At 53.6% G+C, this 16,124-nt stretch overlaps 10 protein-coding genes across 10 annotated transcripts; 5 read left to right on the top strand and 5 right to left on the bottom strand.

Annotated features, from left to right (window-relative positions):
• Positions 1-892: 892 nt before the first annotated feature.
• Positions 893-1,247, bottom strand: M409DRAFT_16941 (uncharacterized protein; the record flags this gene model as incomplete). The annotated part of the gene is made up of 3 exons (XM_033803832.1): positions 893-947; positions 1,003-1,085; positions 1,143-1,247. The coding sequence occupies 3 exons, from the start codon at positions 1,245-1,247 to the stop codon at positions 893-895; spliced, it is 243 nt and encodes an 80-aa protein (XP_033673880.1).
• Positions 1,248-1,738: 491 nt separating this feature from the next.
• Positions 1,739-2,285, bottom strand: M409DRAFT_49489 (uncharacterized protein; the record flags this gene model as incomplete). The annotated part of the gene is made up of 3 exons (XM_033811258.1): positions 1,739-1,994; positions 2,051-2,165; positions 2,219-2,285. The coding sequence occupies 3 exons, from the start codon at positions 2,283-2,285 to the stop codon at positions 1,739-1,741; spliced, it is 438 nt and encodes a 145-aa protein (XP_033673879.1).
• Positions 2,286-2,760: 475 nt separating this feature from the next.
• Positions 2,761-3,961, top strand: M409DRAFT_16939 (uncharacterized protein; the record flags this gene model as incomplete). The annotated part of the gene is made up of 3 exons (XM_033803831.1): positions 2,761-2,968; positions 3,020-3,190; positions 3,240-3,961. 3 exons carry the CDS (start codon positions 2,761-2,763, stop codon positions 3,959-3,961), a joined length of 1,101 nt encoding a protein of 366 aa, XP_033673878.1.
• A 139-nt stretch (positions 3,962-4,100) lies between these two features.
• M409DRAFT_16938 (uncharacterized protein) lies at positions 4,101-4,685 on the bottom strand (the record flags this gene model as incomplete). Its single annotated transcript, XM_033803830.1, has 3 exons — positions 4,101-4,256; positions 4,330-4,410; positions 4,470-4,685. 3 exons carry the CDS (start codon positions 4,683-4,685, stop codon positions 4,101-4,103), a joined length of 453 nt encoding a protein of 150 aa, XP_033673877.1.
• A 1,071-nt stretch (positions 4,686-5,756) lies between these two features.
• M409DRAFT_49487 (uncharacterized protein) lies at positions 5,757-7,247 on the top strand (the record flags this gene model as incomplete). Its single annotated transcript, XM_033811257.1, has 1 exon — positions 5,757-7,247. The coding sequence occupies one exon, from the start codon at positions 5,757-5,759 to the stop codon at positions 7,245-7,247; it is 1,491 nt and encodes a 496-aa protein (XP_033673876.1).
• Positions 7,248-7,759: 512 nt separating this feature from the next.
• M409DRAFT_49486 (uncharacterized protein) lies at positions 7,760-9,964 on the top strand (the record flags this gene model as incomplete). The annotated part of the gene is made up of 1 exon (XM_033811256.1): positions 7,760-9,964. One exon carries the CDS (start codon positions 7,760-7,762, stop codon positions 9,962-9,964), a length of 2,205 nt encoding a protein of 734 aa, XP_033673875.1.
• Positions 9,965-10,373: 409 nt separating this feature from the next.
• M409DRAFT_16936 (uncharacterized protein) lies at positions 10,374-11,368 on the top strand (the record flags this gene model as incomplete). Its single annotated transcript, XM_033803829.1, has 2 exons — positions 10,374-11,070; positions 11,133-11,368. 2 exons carry the CDS (start codon positions 10,374-10,376, stop codon positions 11,366-11,368), a joined length of 933 nt encoding a protein of 310 aa, XP_033673874.1.
• Positions 11,369-11,472: 104 nt separating this feature from the next.
• Positions 11,473-12,714, bottom strand: M409DRAFT_35451 (uncharacterized protein; the record flags this gene model as incomplete). Its single annotated transcript, XM_033810400.1, has 3 exons — positions 11,473-12,117; positions 12,286-12,402; positions 12,454-12,714. 3 exons carry the CDS (start codon positions 12,712-12,714, stop codon positions 11,473-11,475), a joined length of 1,023 nt encoding a protein of 340 aa, XP_033673873.1.
• Positions 12,715-12,969: 255 nt separating this feature from the next.
• Positions 12,970-13,506, bottom strand: M409DRAFT_16934 (uncharacterized protein; the record flags this gene model as incomplete). The annotated part of the gene is made up of 2 exons (XM_033803828.1): positions 12,970-13,175; positions 13,248-13,506. 2 exons carry the CDS (start codon positions 13,504-13,506, stop codon positions 12,970-12,972), a joined length of 465 nt encoding a protein of 154 aa, XP_033673872.1.
• Positions 13,507-13,870: 364 nt separating this feature from the next.
• Positions 13,871-16,114, top strand: M409DRAFT_62619 (uncharacterized protein; the record flags this gene model as incomplete). Its single annotated transcript, XM_033815254.1, has 1 exon — positions 13,871-16,114. One exon carries the CDS (start codon positions 13,871-13,873, stop codon positions 16,112-16,114), a length of 2,244 nt encoding a protein of 747 aa, XP_033673871.1.
• Positions 16,115-16,124: the final 10 nt, after the last annotated feature.

Raw genomic sequence — 16,124 nt, 5'->3', positions numbered from 1 at the left:
TCGAACTTGATTTGTGGTGAAGAAAGTATTGGGCGTTGGCCTGTGTAGTGGTTGTGATCTGTTGCTGCTGTTCTGGCCTTCCTCTGCGACGTGATTCAGGATGTATTATATCTTCTGGAAAGGTAGACCCAGCGAATCCGGCTTTACGAATCCTTCAAGCCGGTGGTCGAGTTACTCAAACGAAGTGAAGCACGTAGCGTGGCCTGAAATGAATTCCGTACTCTCTATCTCCAGATCAACGAGTCAGCGACACGGTGTTTATGGATGGATGATAGGACACAGAACGCAGCAAGCCATCGGCAGACCAAAATACGAGACCGAAAGCATTGCCCGCTGTGCATGACGCCATTGTATCGACTTCTCCGGCTTGTAGAGAGTACTTCTGAACCGCACATGATACTTCGCCCAATGTCTTCTTCCAATTGACCTAGAATAGGAAAGAGTACATGCATGTGTCGGAGCAACTCTTTCCCCTTTCGAATGCAGGGCATAGGGCTTTAGACGGGTGTAGTCAGTATCGCCTCTGGAAGAACTTTTTAATGGCGTCAGCAGGGCTGAAGGAGGCGGATTTAATGAAGCAGTGACTGGGCCAGACATGACTCGTGCGGTCTTCTTGAGAGCACGGTTCAAGCCATCAACGAACATTACGTCCGTTAACACGCCAGATCTTTTTACAACTGCGGCGAGATGCGATAGGGGCAGTCTTTTTCGGCTCGCGAATGGCGCGAGACTCGGACTCAGGAGACGGCACCGAGCGACCGGCGGCAGCGATCTTTCACATTTCGTGGACTTTGGAGTGCAAGACGAGGCTGTGGTGCTTTCACGGTATTCCATTCCCTAACTACTGGGTATCGCTACGAAGGTATACAGGCATCTGAACCTCTCAATCTGCTCAGCCATGAGTGACCTTGGTCACGGTGCCGTCCTCCCCGGTGTGGATGTTGAGACTACGAGACGTTGTTAGTCTCCGGAAAGAGCATGGATACGGAAGTGATAACATACCGGTCTGGCTTGTGGTCCATGGTCATCATCGAGTCGCCCTTGAGGACGCGGTGCTCTTGAGGAAGGTCGCCCTTGGCGAAGGTCTGGCTCGCACTGTCAGCAATCCGAAAGACTGAACAACATTTCATGGTGCTTCATACGTTCTCATCGTGCTTCTCGCCAATCTTCTTGCCTGCGAGCTTCTGGAACCATTGCTGGGTCTGGTCGCCGCTGTTCGACTGAAGACCTGGAACGACGAGAGGCATCTTGGATGAGGTTCTGGAATGGATTGATCTGAGGTGCTTGATGGTTCTTGCGGAAGTCTGGTATGTGATTGGTGTTTGATGAGTATTGATGAAGAGCAGGATCAGTTATAATTAACAAGAAGCGCTTATATCAGGTTTACCGACAGCTGTGAATGCAACCTCATACGATGACGTATCACTGCTTTTGTTTGGTGCCTGGGAGCTCCAGAAAGCTGTCACATGTCAAGCAGGCCAAGCTCGAACTCCGCAATTTGGATCGGAGCTCGCAGAACAATCGTTTGTGGATGGTTAGCCGTTCGGTGTTTGCACTGTACTTGTGCTGCTAGTCGGCATAAATGGCAATCGGTCACGAGATCAACAGACGATGAGGTTTTGGAAAGCTCTCTAGAGACACCGACAACACATCCGCAATGCTGTCTTGCCCTATGACGTGCTATTACACGCTTTTATAAAAGTACAGTCATGATCTCATCTTTCATCACCCTCCCTCCTTACACCGCAGAATCATTCTTCGCAAACGTCCGACCCAGAGCCTCGATGCTGTCCACCACACGCTTGAAGTCATCCTTGGTCTCCGCCGCAATCTCAGACACCTCGTTGGCAGCAGCATCCTCATCCTCATTCGACCACTGGATCTCGAAGGTGTTGAGCTCGAGCTTGGCGTCCTGGCCGTAGACATCTTTCGAGGGATGAGATGGGAAACCTCGAACGGTGCTGACGAGGGTGGTGAGCTCGTTCACGTCGTCCCTGTTGCAATAACGTCAACCATGATCCGGATTCGTGGCAGTCTGTTCGGAGCTTACTTGGGAACATCGCCGGTCTTCTCTGAAGATTTGTTGCCGCCGTTGTATTGAGACACGCGGACAACTGCTGGACGGTTTGGCTCCCCGATGACTTCGACGGTGTGGGTTGGGGTGCCTTTGCAGAAGGTCAGTCTGGAAACCACAGCTTGTGTGTCTAGGAACGCTCACCAGAGAATGGCTTCTGCAAACGAAAAGTAAACTCGCCAGATGGTGGTGGAGCGACTTGGCGAGGCATGTTGATGGATTGGTGATGTTTGTTGGATGTGTGTGTAGTTGTTGAAAAGTAGGTCGTGTGAGTTGTTGAGTATTCAGTGTAGAGTTTTTGACCAGAGGAAACATGCAAACAACAACGACATTTTGAATTGCTCTCTCGTGTCAACTGGTACCTGCATGTGATGACGCCTACTTGACGTATCGAGGGACGCAAAAGAGTGGCCCGCCATGATGAATTATGAGGAACACTTTCGATCACCTCGATCCACAGGATGTGGCTACAGTGGCTCATAACCTTCCACTTTATCAGAAGTTTCTACATCTCGTGGCTGCTCTAATCACAGCCCATCGAGGCGCAAGTGTTTGCCTCAGGCAGAACATTCACTTGGCTAGCGCTACCCAGCTAGCTAGGCAGATACGGCGATCAGCAGCTGAGAACTACACCTCACCTCCGTGAACAGCTTATCCAACACTCTCCTCCCACGCTCAAGTTAGCCATGGCAACTCGTCTTGATGCGCTCCCCAAGGAGCTCCTATCACACATCGCCGTCAATTCAGATGCCCTCTCCATCCTCCGCTTATCCCAAACATGTCGAACAATCCGCTCAGCCTGCTACGACAGCCTTGTCTTCCGTGAACTCCTCAGTAATCAATCAAATCTCTGGGCCATTCATTCTCTAGACGTCGAAGCCCTCGAAAATCGCTGTGGCAAGGACGCTACTTAATGGGCGAGATACGCTCTAGCTGACCAGAAAGCATGGGAGCTGGCACAGAAAGAAAGCCCTCTTGAGACGCCCGCCAACTTTGTCAACTGGCTGCCGGAGTTGTTTGTCGTCAAGCATCCGTTTATGTATCAACAGTGCTGGGGCCGGTTTCTATGGGATCCACCGCAATTAACTGCGAAGCAGATGTTCTGCTTCGCGATGGGTACGCTCACAGTATTCAAACATTCACAAAGGTAGCTAACCACACGTAGCTATTATTGCCCAACCCCACGAGCCAATGCAGCAACTGGAGAAATCCCTCGCCATGCACGAAGACGCATACCTGCGGCGCGATGAGTCGTCAAAGGCCTATTTCTGGGGCCTCTGCTTCATGATCCTCCGAGTTCGAAAGGTATTGCACACGAGACCCGCAGCGCGACCTTACCACACCGCCGCTGTGCCGTATATGACCCTGCCGACTGCGACAGATATCGACATGCGGCCGACGAACTCGTCGTATCAGTTGCCGCTCCCCTTTGGCGATCCTAGCTCACCCATTTCGAACTGGGATAACTGGTATGTCACCCATAGTCGGGAGATGGCGAAGGAGTACTTGTTTGAGGGGACCTGGAGTGGCTATTACACGTACTTTCGCTCGTTTGTCCCTTCGCTAGAGCGGTTCGATCCTCCTATGGTTCAGATCCGATTTGTCCGTCGTCAGGCGTCCCATGGCGAGCCCACGGAGGCACTGGAAGTGGCGGCCGACGATGGCGTTGATGGGATAGGTTCGTTCGTGGTCAGGGGAAGCGTCTCTCAGGTCGATGATGTCTTCACCTTTCGTGGCCACAAAGCGTATGGTGATGGTGCCGGCATTATGTGGAATTGGAAACTCAAACTCACCCCTTTGGGCATGATTGGGTATTGGGGCAGGGTGCAAGACAACGACGAGCTTTATAGAAACGGCTCTGTGTGGCTTTGGAAAGCTCCATCATGAGAGGTAGCAATTGCTCGGTGTTTGTGCAAACCTTTGCCGTGGTCTATTCTGTTCCTCGTCACTCTTCCGAATTTAATGCTATGCACACGTGGTCGTCATCGTCGTTACTTCGTCGCCCGCTTCATCCAAGTCTCAGGGGCTAGTTCCAGTTCCTTGCTTCGGCCGCTGCATCTGCATCTCGTGCCGCAACATTATCCCTCGCGTTTTGTGCCAATGTTCCAGCTTGTGTCTGTCCTTTCTGTGCGTCCAATTGCTTCCCAAGCTTTCCTTTTCCTTGTGAAGCTTTTAATCGTTCCTGTCAGACGTATAGCCGTTAGCGTTGTCATCCAAACACTAGAAGAATCTGAAAGAAACCGCTTGCTCTGAACCTTCAACGCAAAGAGTATCGCCCCAAGCTCGTCCCTCCCATGGCCGCAGTCTGCAACCTTCATAGGATTGGTCCAACCGAGCTGACAGATATCGTTCTCTTGCGTGCTAGATTCTTTTGCTCCGAAGAAAGAGGACGTACTTCTGCTGCTTTCGCTGCTGCTTCGCCAGGTGTATGCGACTCGCCTGGTGCCTGTGGGTTCCTGCCTAACGTTCGTCCACCAGCCGGTGCGCTGATCTTAGCTGGCGCTGCAGCGCTGGCGTTGTTCGATTGGGCGGGCGCATTGCTTGGCTGTGCTCCGAGTGTACGGCCTTCGCCTTGGAAGGTTGAACTCGATTTTCCGAAGCAGTTGCCCATGATGGGTGAGGTGTGAGGAGGGTGGATTGTACGGCGATCAATGCGGCGGGTGGGATAGTGACCCGATATCGGCAGTCTCCTGGCGTAATCGAGCTTCGCTGAAGATGTTGTCGAACTTCTGCCTCTGTATCTTCAACTTCGACGCTGGATATGGAGTTGCGGATAGATGCATACAATGCTGGAGCTACGAGCGGAGGTGCACCAAGAGACCAAGCAGGCACAACAAGGGTCTCGTTGCGGCGGCAGCAGCACGTGGACTTTTTCGGGCCGCTGCAGCACGGGGCAGCACTTCACATCGAGTAAGCAGGAAAGCAGATTGGCCGTGGTCACCCGCAACACCTTAACCCTCCAAGGAACAAACAGAAGACACCCGCGGCGTGCTACCGTACGCAAAAGCTCGATACGTCGACCTCGTACTTCTCAACGCACAATCGCCTCACTGGACGTGCCGATTGGCCTCTAGCTGGCGCCGGGATGGGTTCGCGCTTTCTCATCAGTTTATCCGGCCAGCACTTTAGCAGCAAACAAAGAACAACGACGAAACTTCTACCAAACACGTCTCAGAGTCTCGACCGACATCCGTATTGAGCACAAGGCAGAGCTAGAAGAATTCAAGATCATCATCTGTCGCTCTTGCAGTCTTTCCGAGTGAAGAAAAACGATTTGGCCGCGTCGACATCTGTCCCGATCACGAGCTTTCTGCTACATCTGTCCCAGCAGTTTTGCTTCCAACTGTTGTCCATCAAGGTGCTCGGTGCTCGACAGAATGATGAATGAGAGGAATTGAGGGACCGGATCTTGTCAGCCCGCGACACACTCTCGCCGCGGTCTGTGAGAACGAAGCCAATCTTGTCTTCTGGCAGCGCTGTTTCAAAAGGAATACCCTCCTCATGAAGCACCCGGCTCGAAGCAACTTGCGACGCAACCTCTGAACGACAGAGCCTGACTGCTTGAGTGCTCGAGGTGACGCGACAAGGCGGCTCCTGCTCCCCGCGGCTGCCACCAAAGTCCCTTCACGCACGGGATGCACTCGTGTCCGGACCCTCTGCCTGTCACTGAAACACAGAAGTCATGTCGAGGTTCGAAGAGAGCGCTTTGCGCAACAGCGCAACGGGGGATGCCAACCCCTCGACTCTACCGTACTGGCACCCTTCGAGCCAGTTCTCGTCTCTCATCAACCCTCAGCACGATGCCAGCATACACAACGCCAGCGGCATCCACCATTCGGACGGCGAGGCTGCAATCAACTACCCGGCCTTCAACGGGGAGCACCTTCACGAACACGGCAATCTGGATTTTGACATGAGTTCGGCCCATTCGCAGCTGACCGACTTCAATCAGGCGGCCCAGGACTTCAACGGCTCTCTGACCGTCAAAACGCCAACGGGATCACGATCTATGAGACGCCCAGGTCTGGCGGGTGCTGCTGCTCTAGTGAACGGCCATTACTGCTGCCAGTGGTCTGGCAACGGAATGGCATGCCGTCATAAGTTTCTAGATGCCAAATCTCTCAATGACCACATCCGAACACACCATGTGCGTGGTGCTGGAACATTCGTGTGTCAGTGGTCAGGCTGCGACAAAGGCAGCTTTCCAACTGCCAACAAGCTCGTGAGGCACGTGCATAGTCACACTGGGTACAAGCCGTTTCCATGTTCGCATTGCTCGCAAGCGTTCGTGACTAAAGACCAGCTCGACAAGCACTTGACCACGCATACGGGCGCCAAGGATTTTGTCTGCACTTGGCCAGGCTGCGGTCGCTCTTTTGCTGTCAAGCATGCATTGGATGGCCATATGAACAGCGTCCATCTCAAAGCCAAGAAGCACATTTGCCCATACTGCTTGCAGGCATTTGACGACTCTTCGAATCTGTCCAAGCACAAGAAGCAGGTCCACAATCCAGAGACCGGCATCAAGTGCCCGGCCAGACACACTCATGGCTGCACGTATGTTGACAGTCGCAAGGACAAGATGAAGGAGCACTGCGAACGCGATGGACACGGCCTGGAAACTGTCAGAGATCCTCACGCCTGGAATCTGTGGGTCCAGCAGTTCAAGACACACTGCAAGAAGTCGCATTGTCGTCGGCAGTCTGTCATGAGCGGCAGCCCAATGTCTCGAGGTTCGAGCATGTCGGTCCATTCATTCGCTGCAAGGCACCGCAACCCGTCCATCGAGTGCAGCAAGCAAGGTTGCAATATTCCTGTTTGCTTGCCATGCAACATCCTCTGCAACGACGCTCACTCCGCGCACGATTCGCTTCCACCGTGCGGTGAGCCTGACTGCGACCCCTGCGAGCCTTGCGATCCGTGTGATCCTTGCAACGACCCCGACTGCGATCTTGTTGAGAGAGAGCCGTGCGGCGTTCCGCCTTGCTCGATACCACACTGCCGTGGCGGCACCTCGACGCCATCCCAGCCTGCCACTCCTCATCTACCGCCAGCCACTTACTTCCAATACCACCCAATGTCGACGGCAGAGGAAGATCTTTTTCAGGACGCTGAGCACCCATTCCAGTTGAGTGCTGCACGCCTGACGGAGTACATGTTTATGAATGGATGACACCGCGATCCCTTATCGGAAGGGCATGATTGAGGTTGGAGCAGAATACAGAGCATCGATATGGGGATCGTCAGTGGATTGGAGGACGTGTGGTGAGGCGGTACCCTGCACCACAACAACGCGTCTGTAGATGACAGAAGCAGAAAGTACGATTTGATTTTGAGAGAATGTCCTCTCCCATTTCCCTTTCGATGGCACGTGCAGTCAGCCCAAAGTTCGCCGGGGCCCCCCAAATTCTTGCATCATCAGTCCTCGCTAATCTCATCGATCTCGCGTCTCCAAGATCGTGTCCTTGCAAATCATCGACGTCTACCTTGCGAGGGACGTGCATTGTAGAGGTGTAGTACTTTTCTTCTTTCTTCTCCCTTCTCTCCTTGTTCACCTCAGGCCAGTGCTTCTGGATGTTACCCGTCACTTGTTCGCGACGTCTTGCTATTCGTTCTGTGACCTTCCCCTTACTTTGCGCGTCTCGAACGTACTGTCTCAGTACTCGCTCATTACACTACTTCATCATGGCGCCCAAGAGAAAAAGAGCTGCTGATAATACGAACGGCGTGGTCAATGGCGATGCGTTGCCAAACCGTCGCTCGTCTGCTAGAACGATTACCACTGCTGCAGCGGCCGTCAACCCAGACAAGAACGAGGAGGTCATAGATGCACCGAACGCTCTGCGGGCGTCGCCTGATAGTGATGTTAACGAGGATATCGTGCCAGGTGTTGTTAAGAAGGAGGAAGGTGCAGGAGATGAAAGCCCTCTGAGCCAGGCGCTTGATGTGGTCGAGCCGCCTAAGAAGAAGGCAAAAGCGATCAAGACATCGGGCAAGTCAAAAGCTGAGCAAAATGGTGTGGATTTGGAAGCGCCGGTAAAGATAGCCAGGGGCAAGAAGGCCATCAAGACGGAAGACGAGGATGCACAACAAAGCACTGCCGCAGCGACCCCTGCGAAGAAGCCTAAGAAGGAGGCAGATGGCGGGTTCGATCCAGAAGCAGGTGGAGAGGAAGAGGTGAATGAAGAGGAGGTCAAGGAAGCATTGTCGAGACCACCACCAGTCAACAGTGCATACTTGCCTCTGCCATGGACCGGACGTCTAGGATTCGCGTGTCTAAACACATACCTTCGAAACTCCAACCCACCAGTATTCAGCTCGCGAACGTGTCGAATTCAATCCATCTTGGAGCATCGCCATCCGTTACAGGACCCTTCTCAGCCGGAGCATCCTACAAAGAATCGACCGGATCGAAGCAAGCCCGCGGATGTCGAGCTTGGGCAACGATATGTCGAGAGTCTATGCTTGGCCAATGTGAAGGATATTGCGAAGACGGTGCGTTGGAACGACAGGTACAACATTCGGTTCTTCCGACTGTCTTCTGAGATGTTTCCATTTGCGTCACACCCAGAGTATGGTTATAAGCTTGCGCCTTTCGCCACAGAAGCCCTCGCAGAGGCAGGGAAAGTTATTGCAGAGCTGGGGCATCGAGTGACGACGCATCCTGGACAGTTCACGCAGCTGGGCAGTCCGAGGAAGCCGGTCATTGACAATGCCATTCGTGATTTGGATTATCACGATGAGATGCTCTCACTACTGAAGTTGCCTGAACAGCAAAACCGGGACGCAGTCATGATTCTCCACATGGGTGGCATGTTCGAGGGCAAGCAGGAGACTCTTGACCGCTTCCGAGCGAATTATGCCAATCTATCACAGGGCGTCAAGAACCGTCTCGTTCTGGAGAACGACGACATGGGTTGGAGCGTACACGACTTGTTGCCGATTTGCGAAGAGCTGAATATACCGTTTGTGCTTGACTTCCACCATCACAACATCGTTTTCGATGCAGACCAGATCCGCGAGGGTACCAAGGACATCATGGAGCTCTATCCTCGGATCAAGGCCACCTGGGATCGAAAAAGGATTACGCAGAAGATGCATTATTCTGAGCCAACACCCGCTGCTATCACGCCGCGTCAGAGACGGAAGCATAACCCGAGAGTTGCTACACTCCCACCTTGCCCGCCGGATATGGATCTAATGATCGAAGCAAAAGACAAGGAGCAGGCTGTCTTTGAGCTGATGAGAGCGTTCAAGCTCCCCGGTTTCAACAAGATAAACGATGTCCTCCCATATGTGAGGAATGACGATAATAAGGCTGCTCTCGCGGTGATGAACAAGAAAAAGAAGAAGGCCGAAAAACCCGAGCCAGAGCTGATCCCAGAGGAAGATGTCGGCATGGGAGGTCCTGAAGGACGAGTGTACTGGCCGCCGGGAATGGAAGAATGGCTACGGCCCAAGAAGCGAGAGGTTAAGAAAAAGGACCCAGGGGAGAAATCTACCGAGCAGAAGAAAAAAGAGGCCGCTGAATTATACGCCGCGAAAGAAGCTGAGAAGAGAATCAAAGACGAACCAGCGAGTGAACACGACTCCGATGTCGATGCAACTCCTGCGACGAAGAAAGCGAAAGCAGCTATGCGCGCGAAGCAGAAGGCTGTGAAAACCACGGAGCCGAAAGAGACGACCAAAGCACCACCGAAGAAAGGTCGTGCTAAGAAGCAGCCGCAGTCTGTGCCTACTCCAAGCTCGAGCGATGATATGGAGGGCGATGAATTGCGACTCGATGATGATGAGGATGGACCTCCAGTACCCGCTATCAAGACTGAAGGCTCCAGGAAAGGCGGACGTCGCTCTGCAAAGGCCAAGGTCAATTACAGCGTAGACGACTGAATTAGATATGCTACCGGGGGCCTTCTGAAGGTAGTGATGTATGTGATAGTGAACCCTGACAATATCCACTTCAGAACAATCAATGCCGGCATACCATTGGCTCAAAGTCGATCCTCAACATTTGCCAAAGTTGTATAGTGTCCGGAAAGAGTTACATACGAATGAATCCATCACTAGCTGATCAGCCGCAGCATCAGGTGACTGATAGTCTTCCGTTAGCTCCAGCTGAACGCACATGTAAAAGGATGGGACGGGGTTAAGACAAGTATACTCTTGGCCTGCATGCGAGACTCGCAGTAGCAAAAACAGAAGGAATCGACTTGAATCTTTTCGATTCCATCCATTGACTTCACAATCCCAACCACCTTCTCACAATCACAAATCACAAATCCCAATCGTCCATACCACAATGACCGACGTAACGCCCACCTTCCGCCGCACAACCTACCCAACCATCAGCCCCTCCAACCCCTCCAACGACCAGTCCAACCGCACCGTCCTGGTGATAGGCGGCTCCGAAGGCATCGGCTTCTCCATCGCCCTCGCGTACGCCCAAGCCAACGCCTCCAAAATCATCCTCTCCTCCCGCTCACAGGCCAAACTCGACGACGCGGTCGCCAAAATCCGCGCGAGGGGCGTCAAGCGCGCGGTGACGTCCATACCGCTGGATTCCTCCGATGTGGCGCAGATTGGGAAGTTCTGGACACGGCTGCGGGAGGAGGAGGGTGTGTTTGTGGATGTGCTGGTTTTGAATGCTGCGAAGGTGGGCGCGACGACGACCGCGGCGGAGGTTGTGGAGTTTTTTCAGTTCAATGTCGCGAGTAAGTTGTATATGCTTGAGAATTTTCAGAAGCAAGCCGGCGCGGGTGAGGAGAAGCGGCATAAGGTCCTCATCGACATTACGTCTGCGGCTGCGCATGCTTATCCCTACGCCATGAACGCGTATGGCAGTAGTAAGGCGGCTTTCTCGAACTACCTCTGCCATCTGGCGGATGAGGTGCCGGAGGGGGAGATGAGGTTGGTGACGATGCATCCTGGAGCCGTGTACACGGCGGCTGCGTCTGGGTCTGCGGAATACAGTTCTGATTTGCCGATATGGGATCATCGTGAGTCGGAACATTGTCGTCTTTTCCACGTTTGATGTAGCAAAACTGACCCTTTCGCACAGCGAGCCTTGCCGGACACATGGCGCTGTGGCTATCGACTCCTGCGGCGGCGTTCCTGCACGGACGTTTCGTCTGGGCGAATTGGGATGCGGAGGGCCTCGTTGAGATGAAGCAGAAGATTTTGGACGATGCAGGGTTCTTGAAGATTGGTGTTACGGGTGTGAATTCCTTCAGTGTGGGAGGGCTGATGGCCAAGTGTACTGAAGTGCCTGCACCGCAGGATCGCTCGTTGACATAGACGAAATGCTGGCTCGTGAACGACTTTCTCCTTTTCGATTCTGATTTTCTCGATGCTCGCTCCGTCATACTGTACATTTTCTGCGGTCTCATGGATGTCATAAACTAAGCGCTGCCTTCTCGTTTCAGCCGAGCCAGTGTCGCCTTGCCAGCACTCGCACTATTCGACTTGCCAATCTCTGCGGTGATCCAGTCACCGATCCGACTGACCTCGTCCAGATCTACGCCTGTTTGTGCGCCGAGGGAATGTAAGAAGTAGACCAGGTCCTCAGTAGCGACGTTGCCCGTAGCACCAGGGCTGTAGGGGCATCCTCCGAGTCCGCCTACTGCACTGTCGAACGTTCGGATGCCATGCTCCAAAGATACCATGGTGTTGATCAACGCTTGCCCGAAGGTATCGTGGAAGTGCAAAGCCAGGTCTTCGCTCCTCACACCGGCCTCCTTGAGCGTCTGCAGCAACTTTTGTGTCCTTGGAGCTGTTCCCATGCCTGTCGTATCTGCCACGCTGATTTCGTCCGCACCCATCTCTAGCAGCGACGCTGCTAGTTCAGCGACCTTGTGTGGGTCCACGTCGGGCCCTTCAAATGGACAACCCAGAGCCACGGAGATGTATGCTCGCACAGAATATCCAGCCTTTCTGCTCTCTGCCATGAGCGGCGCGAAGCGATCTAAACTCTCTTTTATTGTGCAGTTGGTGTTCTTCTTGCTGAACGATTCCGTCGCTGCCATGAAGATGGACACTTCATGTGTCTGCCCACCAGTATTTGAGCTCGCCCCCATTGCATCTGCGCCTGAACTCGCCGATGGCATTGCGTTGGGATCTTGTGAAGAGGTGTTCAACGCTGGGCCACTGTCGTTGCCGGGGGACGGAGGCGGTGTAGGATAGCCGTCTGGCGCGGATGGAGAAGTGTTCATGACTTTGAAGTAGTTGTCCAGGCCTTTGCTGTTCGGTAGCAGCCATTGGTATGTCATAGGCTTTTGCGAGCGAGGTGGATTTGCGAGTATGGATGAGAGGACTTTGTCAGAGGCCGCCATCTACTGCCATCAATACTCCTCGCTCGAATACTAAACACTCCATCTGCCTACCTGTGGGACCCATTTGGGATGCACGAAGCTGCCAGCCTCGATGGCATCGAGACCTGTTGCCGCAAGCCTCCTCACCAGCTCAATCTTTGTCTCGGCAGGTATACTCGTGTTCTCGTTTTGCAGTCCATCTCTTGGGCCGACTTCTACTATGCGAACCTGGTCTGCCAATGCCCGTCGAGAGGTGGAGAAGGTGCGTGAAGAGAAACGGGCGGCTGAAAGAGTGTGGCTCGACAGCAGCCGGCGGGGGAAGGCTAAAGACATGATGAAGGTATTGTGAACGAAATGAAAAGCCTTACATGCAGTTCACTATAGCACTTCCCGTGCGCGTGGATAGTGGTTGCAAGGTAGTTAACAACGAGAACAGCCTGAAGGTGTGGAGAGAGCTCCTCGGTGCAACGGACTGGGCTCCGATATCGCAGGATGCCTTCATTTCGTGGCCGTTGCTATCGATATCGTCTCGTCGTCTACAAGTACAAGCAGACCACTTTCCTGTTCTGGCCTCTCTCTGATCCATCATCAGCGCTGTCCCTGGGAGGAAGCCAGCTCCTGCAGCATTTCCCGCGTGCCACCGAGAGACTGCGAATCACCATACAGCGCAGCAATCAGCGAGCCGTCGAGAGTAGGAAACTCTTCTTGCAACGTCGCCACGTCTCGGTCGGTCTGGCTCTCTGGCTTGTTGCGGCTCATCTCGAATTGTTCCATCATTTCACGCTGTTCGCCACCTGAATTCACGGTCAGACCGACAGATCAAGCACCATTTGGTGTCCCCGTTCAGGATGGACTTTTCGACTCACGTTCGGCATCCGGCACAAACTGTGTCTCTTCAAACGTGCCGGTCCTTCGAGGAGGGACTCCAGGCGGCGCACTGTAGCCTTGCGGTGCGCCATATTGCTGCTGCTGCTGCTGTTGCTGTGGGGGCTGTTGCTGATACTGCTGATGTTGCTGATGTTGGCCGGGCTGCGAGACTTGATCTGCCCACGGGTTCGAGTTCGGCACGCCTTGGTTCTGATGCTCTTGCGAGCCTTGTTGTTGGTAATAGCCTGAGTTCGACATGATGATTCGGTCTCGTTGGTTGACTGCTTTGGAAGATGTAGAGTCTGAGTGTTGTCTGCCGGTTATGTTCTTGTTCTAGATGCCGCCTAGCTGTGGCTGAGGAGATACGTCAGATGTGATGCGGCCGAATGCGTACGAAGCTTGTTGGGATCCCAGACCGACCTCACCTCGCTCTCAGCAGGGCAACAAAGTCGAATACTACTCTAAAACGGCAAACAAGCACGCTGGAAACCGAGTCGCTAATGTAGGGAAATACCCGACGCGTCAATTGGTCAGCAGCTGAGCTGGAGAACAACGAGGTAAGACGCCATTGCTCATGAAGAAATCTTTTTTTCCTCTTACTCTCAACCAAGCTATATCGAGAATGAAAAGCGTCGCTATCGTCGGTGCGGGACCAGCCGGTCTCACCGGCGCGAAAGTGCTACTGAAGACGAACAAGTTCAATGTCACAGTCTTTGAGAAAGCAGATCGGATAGGTGGCATATGGGCACTGGATGAACGATCGACCGCTGGGTTTCTCCACCCGGACACACCGACCAACTTGTCAAGGTTCTCGGTAGCCTTTTCAGATCTCGACTGGAATTCCGTACAGCTCAATGGAACATCGAATGGCCATGATCAGAATGGAGCAATGCAGAACCCAAAGACCCCCCTGTTCCCGAAAGCGTGGCAGGTGAACAAGTACCTCGAAGCTTACAGGGCCAAGTACATACCGCAAGGTACGATACGCCTCAGGCATGAGATTATCAAGGCAGAAAGATTGGGTCAAGACGGTAGACCGGCATGGAAGTTGACGATCAAGGACGATCAATGTCAACAGACGACATCTGAATTCGACTATTTGATGCTAGGATCTGGCTTCTTCTCCACCCCACGACCCCTCAAGTTCGGTGTGCCCGAAGCCTCGTTGAGCAACGTGCGAGCGATCCATAGCTCTCAGTTTCGGAAACTCGAGGACTTATTCCCACGTCCAGAGGAGGCTGCTGGCAAGAGCATCCTCGTAATTGGAGGCGGAAACTCTGCTGGCGAGGCTGCAGCCGCGGTAGCTCAGCAGCTCTCCAACGCCCAGTACTCGCCTGAGACAGCAAGGCAGCAGACATATAGGAGCTGCAATATCGTACATGTTGCTGCTCGACCACTATACGCTCTACCTCCATACGTCCCGGTGGAAGCAGCGAGCACGACATTCATGCCCATCGACTTGAAACTGTACGATCTCTCAAAACGTCCTCCTGGCCCAATCGTCGGCAATGCCGGACGTGTCACCAAGTCTGTCAAGGATATGATTCATACTGCTCTGCAGGGCACGATCGGCGGCAACCAGTCAGATCTCGGAACTCCTGCGCTTGAAATTCCCGCAGACGAGCCACGATCGACGGTGTATGTGGCTTTGAGCGAGACGTATCCTGAATACGTTCGCAGCGGCCTTATCGAGGTGGTCGGTGGTCGGGTCATCGCCCTTCAGGATAAAGGCAGCAACACCGCAACGGCTATCGTTAAATCGTCGGACGGAGGCAAAGACCTGCACATCGAAAACATCGGCGCGGTTGTCTACGCAACAGGTTACTCTCCATCCTCAGCAGTAGACTTCCTCGACGATGAAGTCAAGTCAGCACTGCACTATGACCCACAAAGCCTGCGCTTGCCCCTGATCCTCGAGGGCTGGCAGACCGCAGCCGCAGGGATCCCGGAACTCGCTCTCCTTGGGTTCTACGAAGGTCCATACTGGCCCATGATCGAAATGCAAGCGAGATACACAGCCGAACGCTGGATCTCGGAGAGCGACTCTCAGGCACACCAATATGAGGAGACGGAGAAGCTGCTGGACCTGAGAAAGACCATGCAGGAGAAAGGCCTCGACGTGCCGCAGTACTGGTTTGGTGACTATGCTGGGTACATGGAAGAGGTGTCCGCGCATCTGAATCTGGAGAGAAACAACGGCGCCTTCGCAACAGATCGAGAGGGATGTCCGTCACCCGCGCGGTACTTGTCTGCGGATTCAGACAAGGCCGTTGCAGACGGCATCATGCAAGACCTCCATCGGACTTGGCAAGACTGCAGGGAACATGGCAAGTTCGTGGCACGTGCAGCCTTCCGTGCTCTCCAAGGCAATTGGAACATACGCCGTACTATTGACAGCGCACTTTCTAGCTTCCCTTCTGGAACCTTGGAAGGTGAAGCTAGCTTCCACCCTCGGTCTCCAACTCCTGATGCCACTGGCTTGCCATTCGACCTCGAATATCTGTACATTGAGTCCGGCGTGCTCTTCCTATCGAACGGCGCCTCTATGCCAGCCAAGAGACGCTACGTCTACCGGTACTCTGAACAACGCGACGAGTTGAGCGTATGGTTCGTGAAGCCAGACTCGGATCTGGAGGTCGACTACCTTTTCCACAACCTGGCGTTCGTAGCGCCATCGGAAGCGGAAAAGCAAGGGGCTTGCATCGCCAAAGCTGACCACCTCTGCGTCGAGGATATGTACACCACGGAGTACAAGCTACCTCTCAAAGGTATCTCGCTGCACAAGTTCGAAACGATACATAGGGTGCGTGGGCCTAGCAAGGATTACATCTCCACAACTCAATACAGTCGACCGGTCAAGAAGTAACTGCTTTGAT

This window comes from Zasmidium cellare (assembly GCF_010093935.1).
Source record: "Zasmidium cellare ATCC 36951 unplaced genomic scaffold M409scaffold_2, whole genome shotgun sequence".
NCBI lineage: Eukaryota > Fungi > Ascomycota > Dothideomycetes > Mycosphaerellales > Mycosphaerellaceae > Zasmidium > Zasmidium cellare.
Note: the sequence above shows the minus strand (reverse complement) of the source record. Positions and strands in the feature narration are given on the sequence as shown.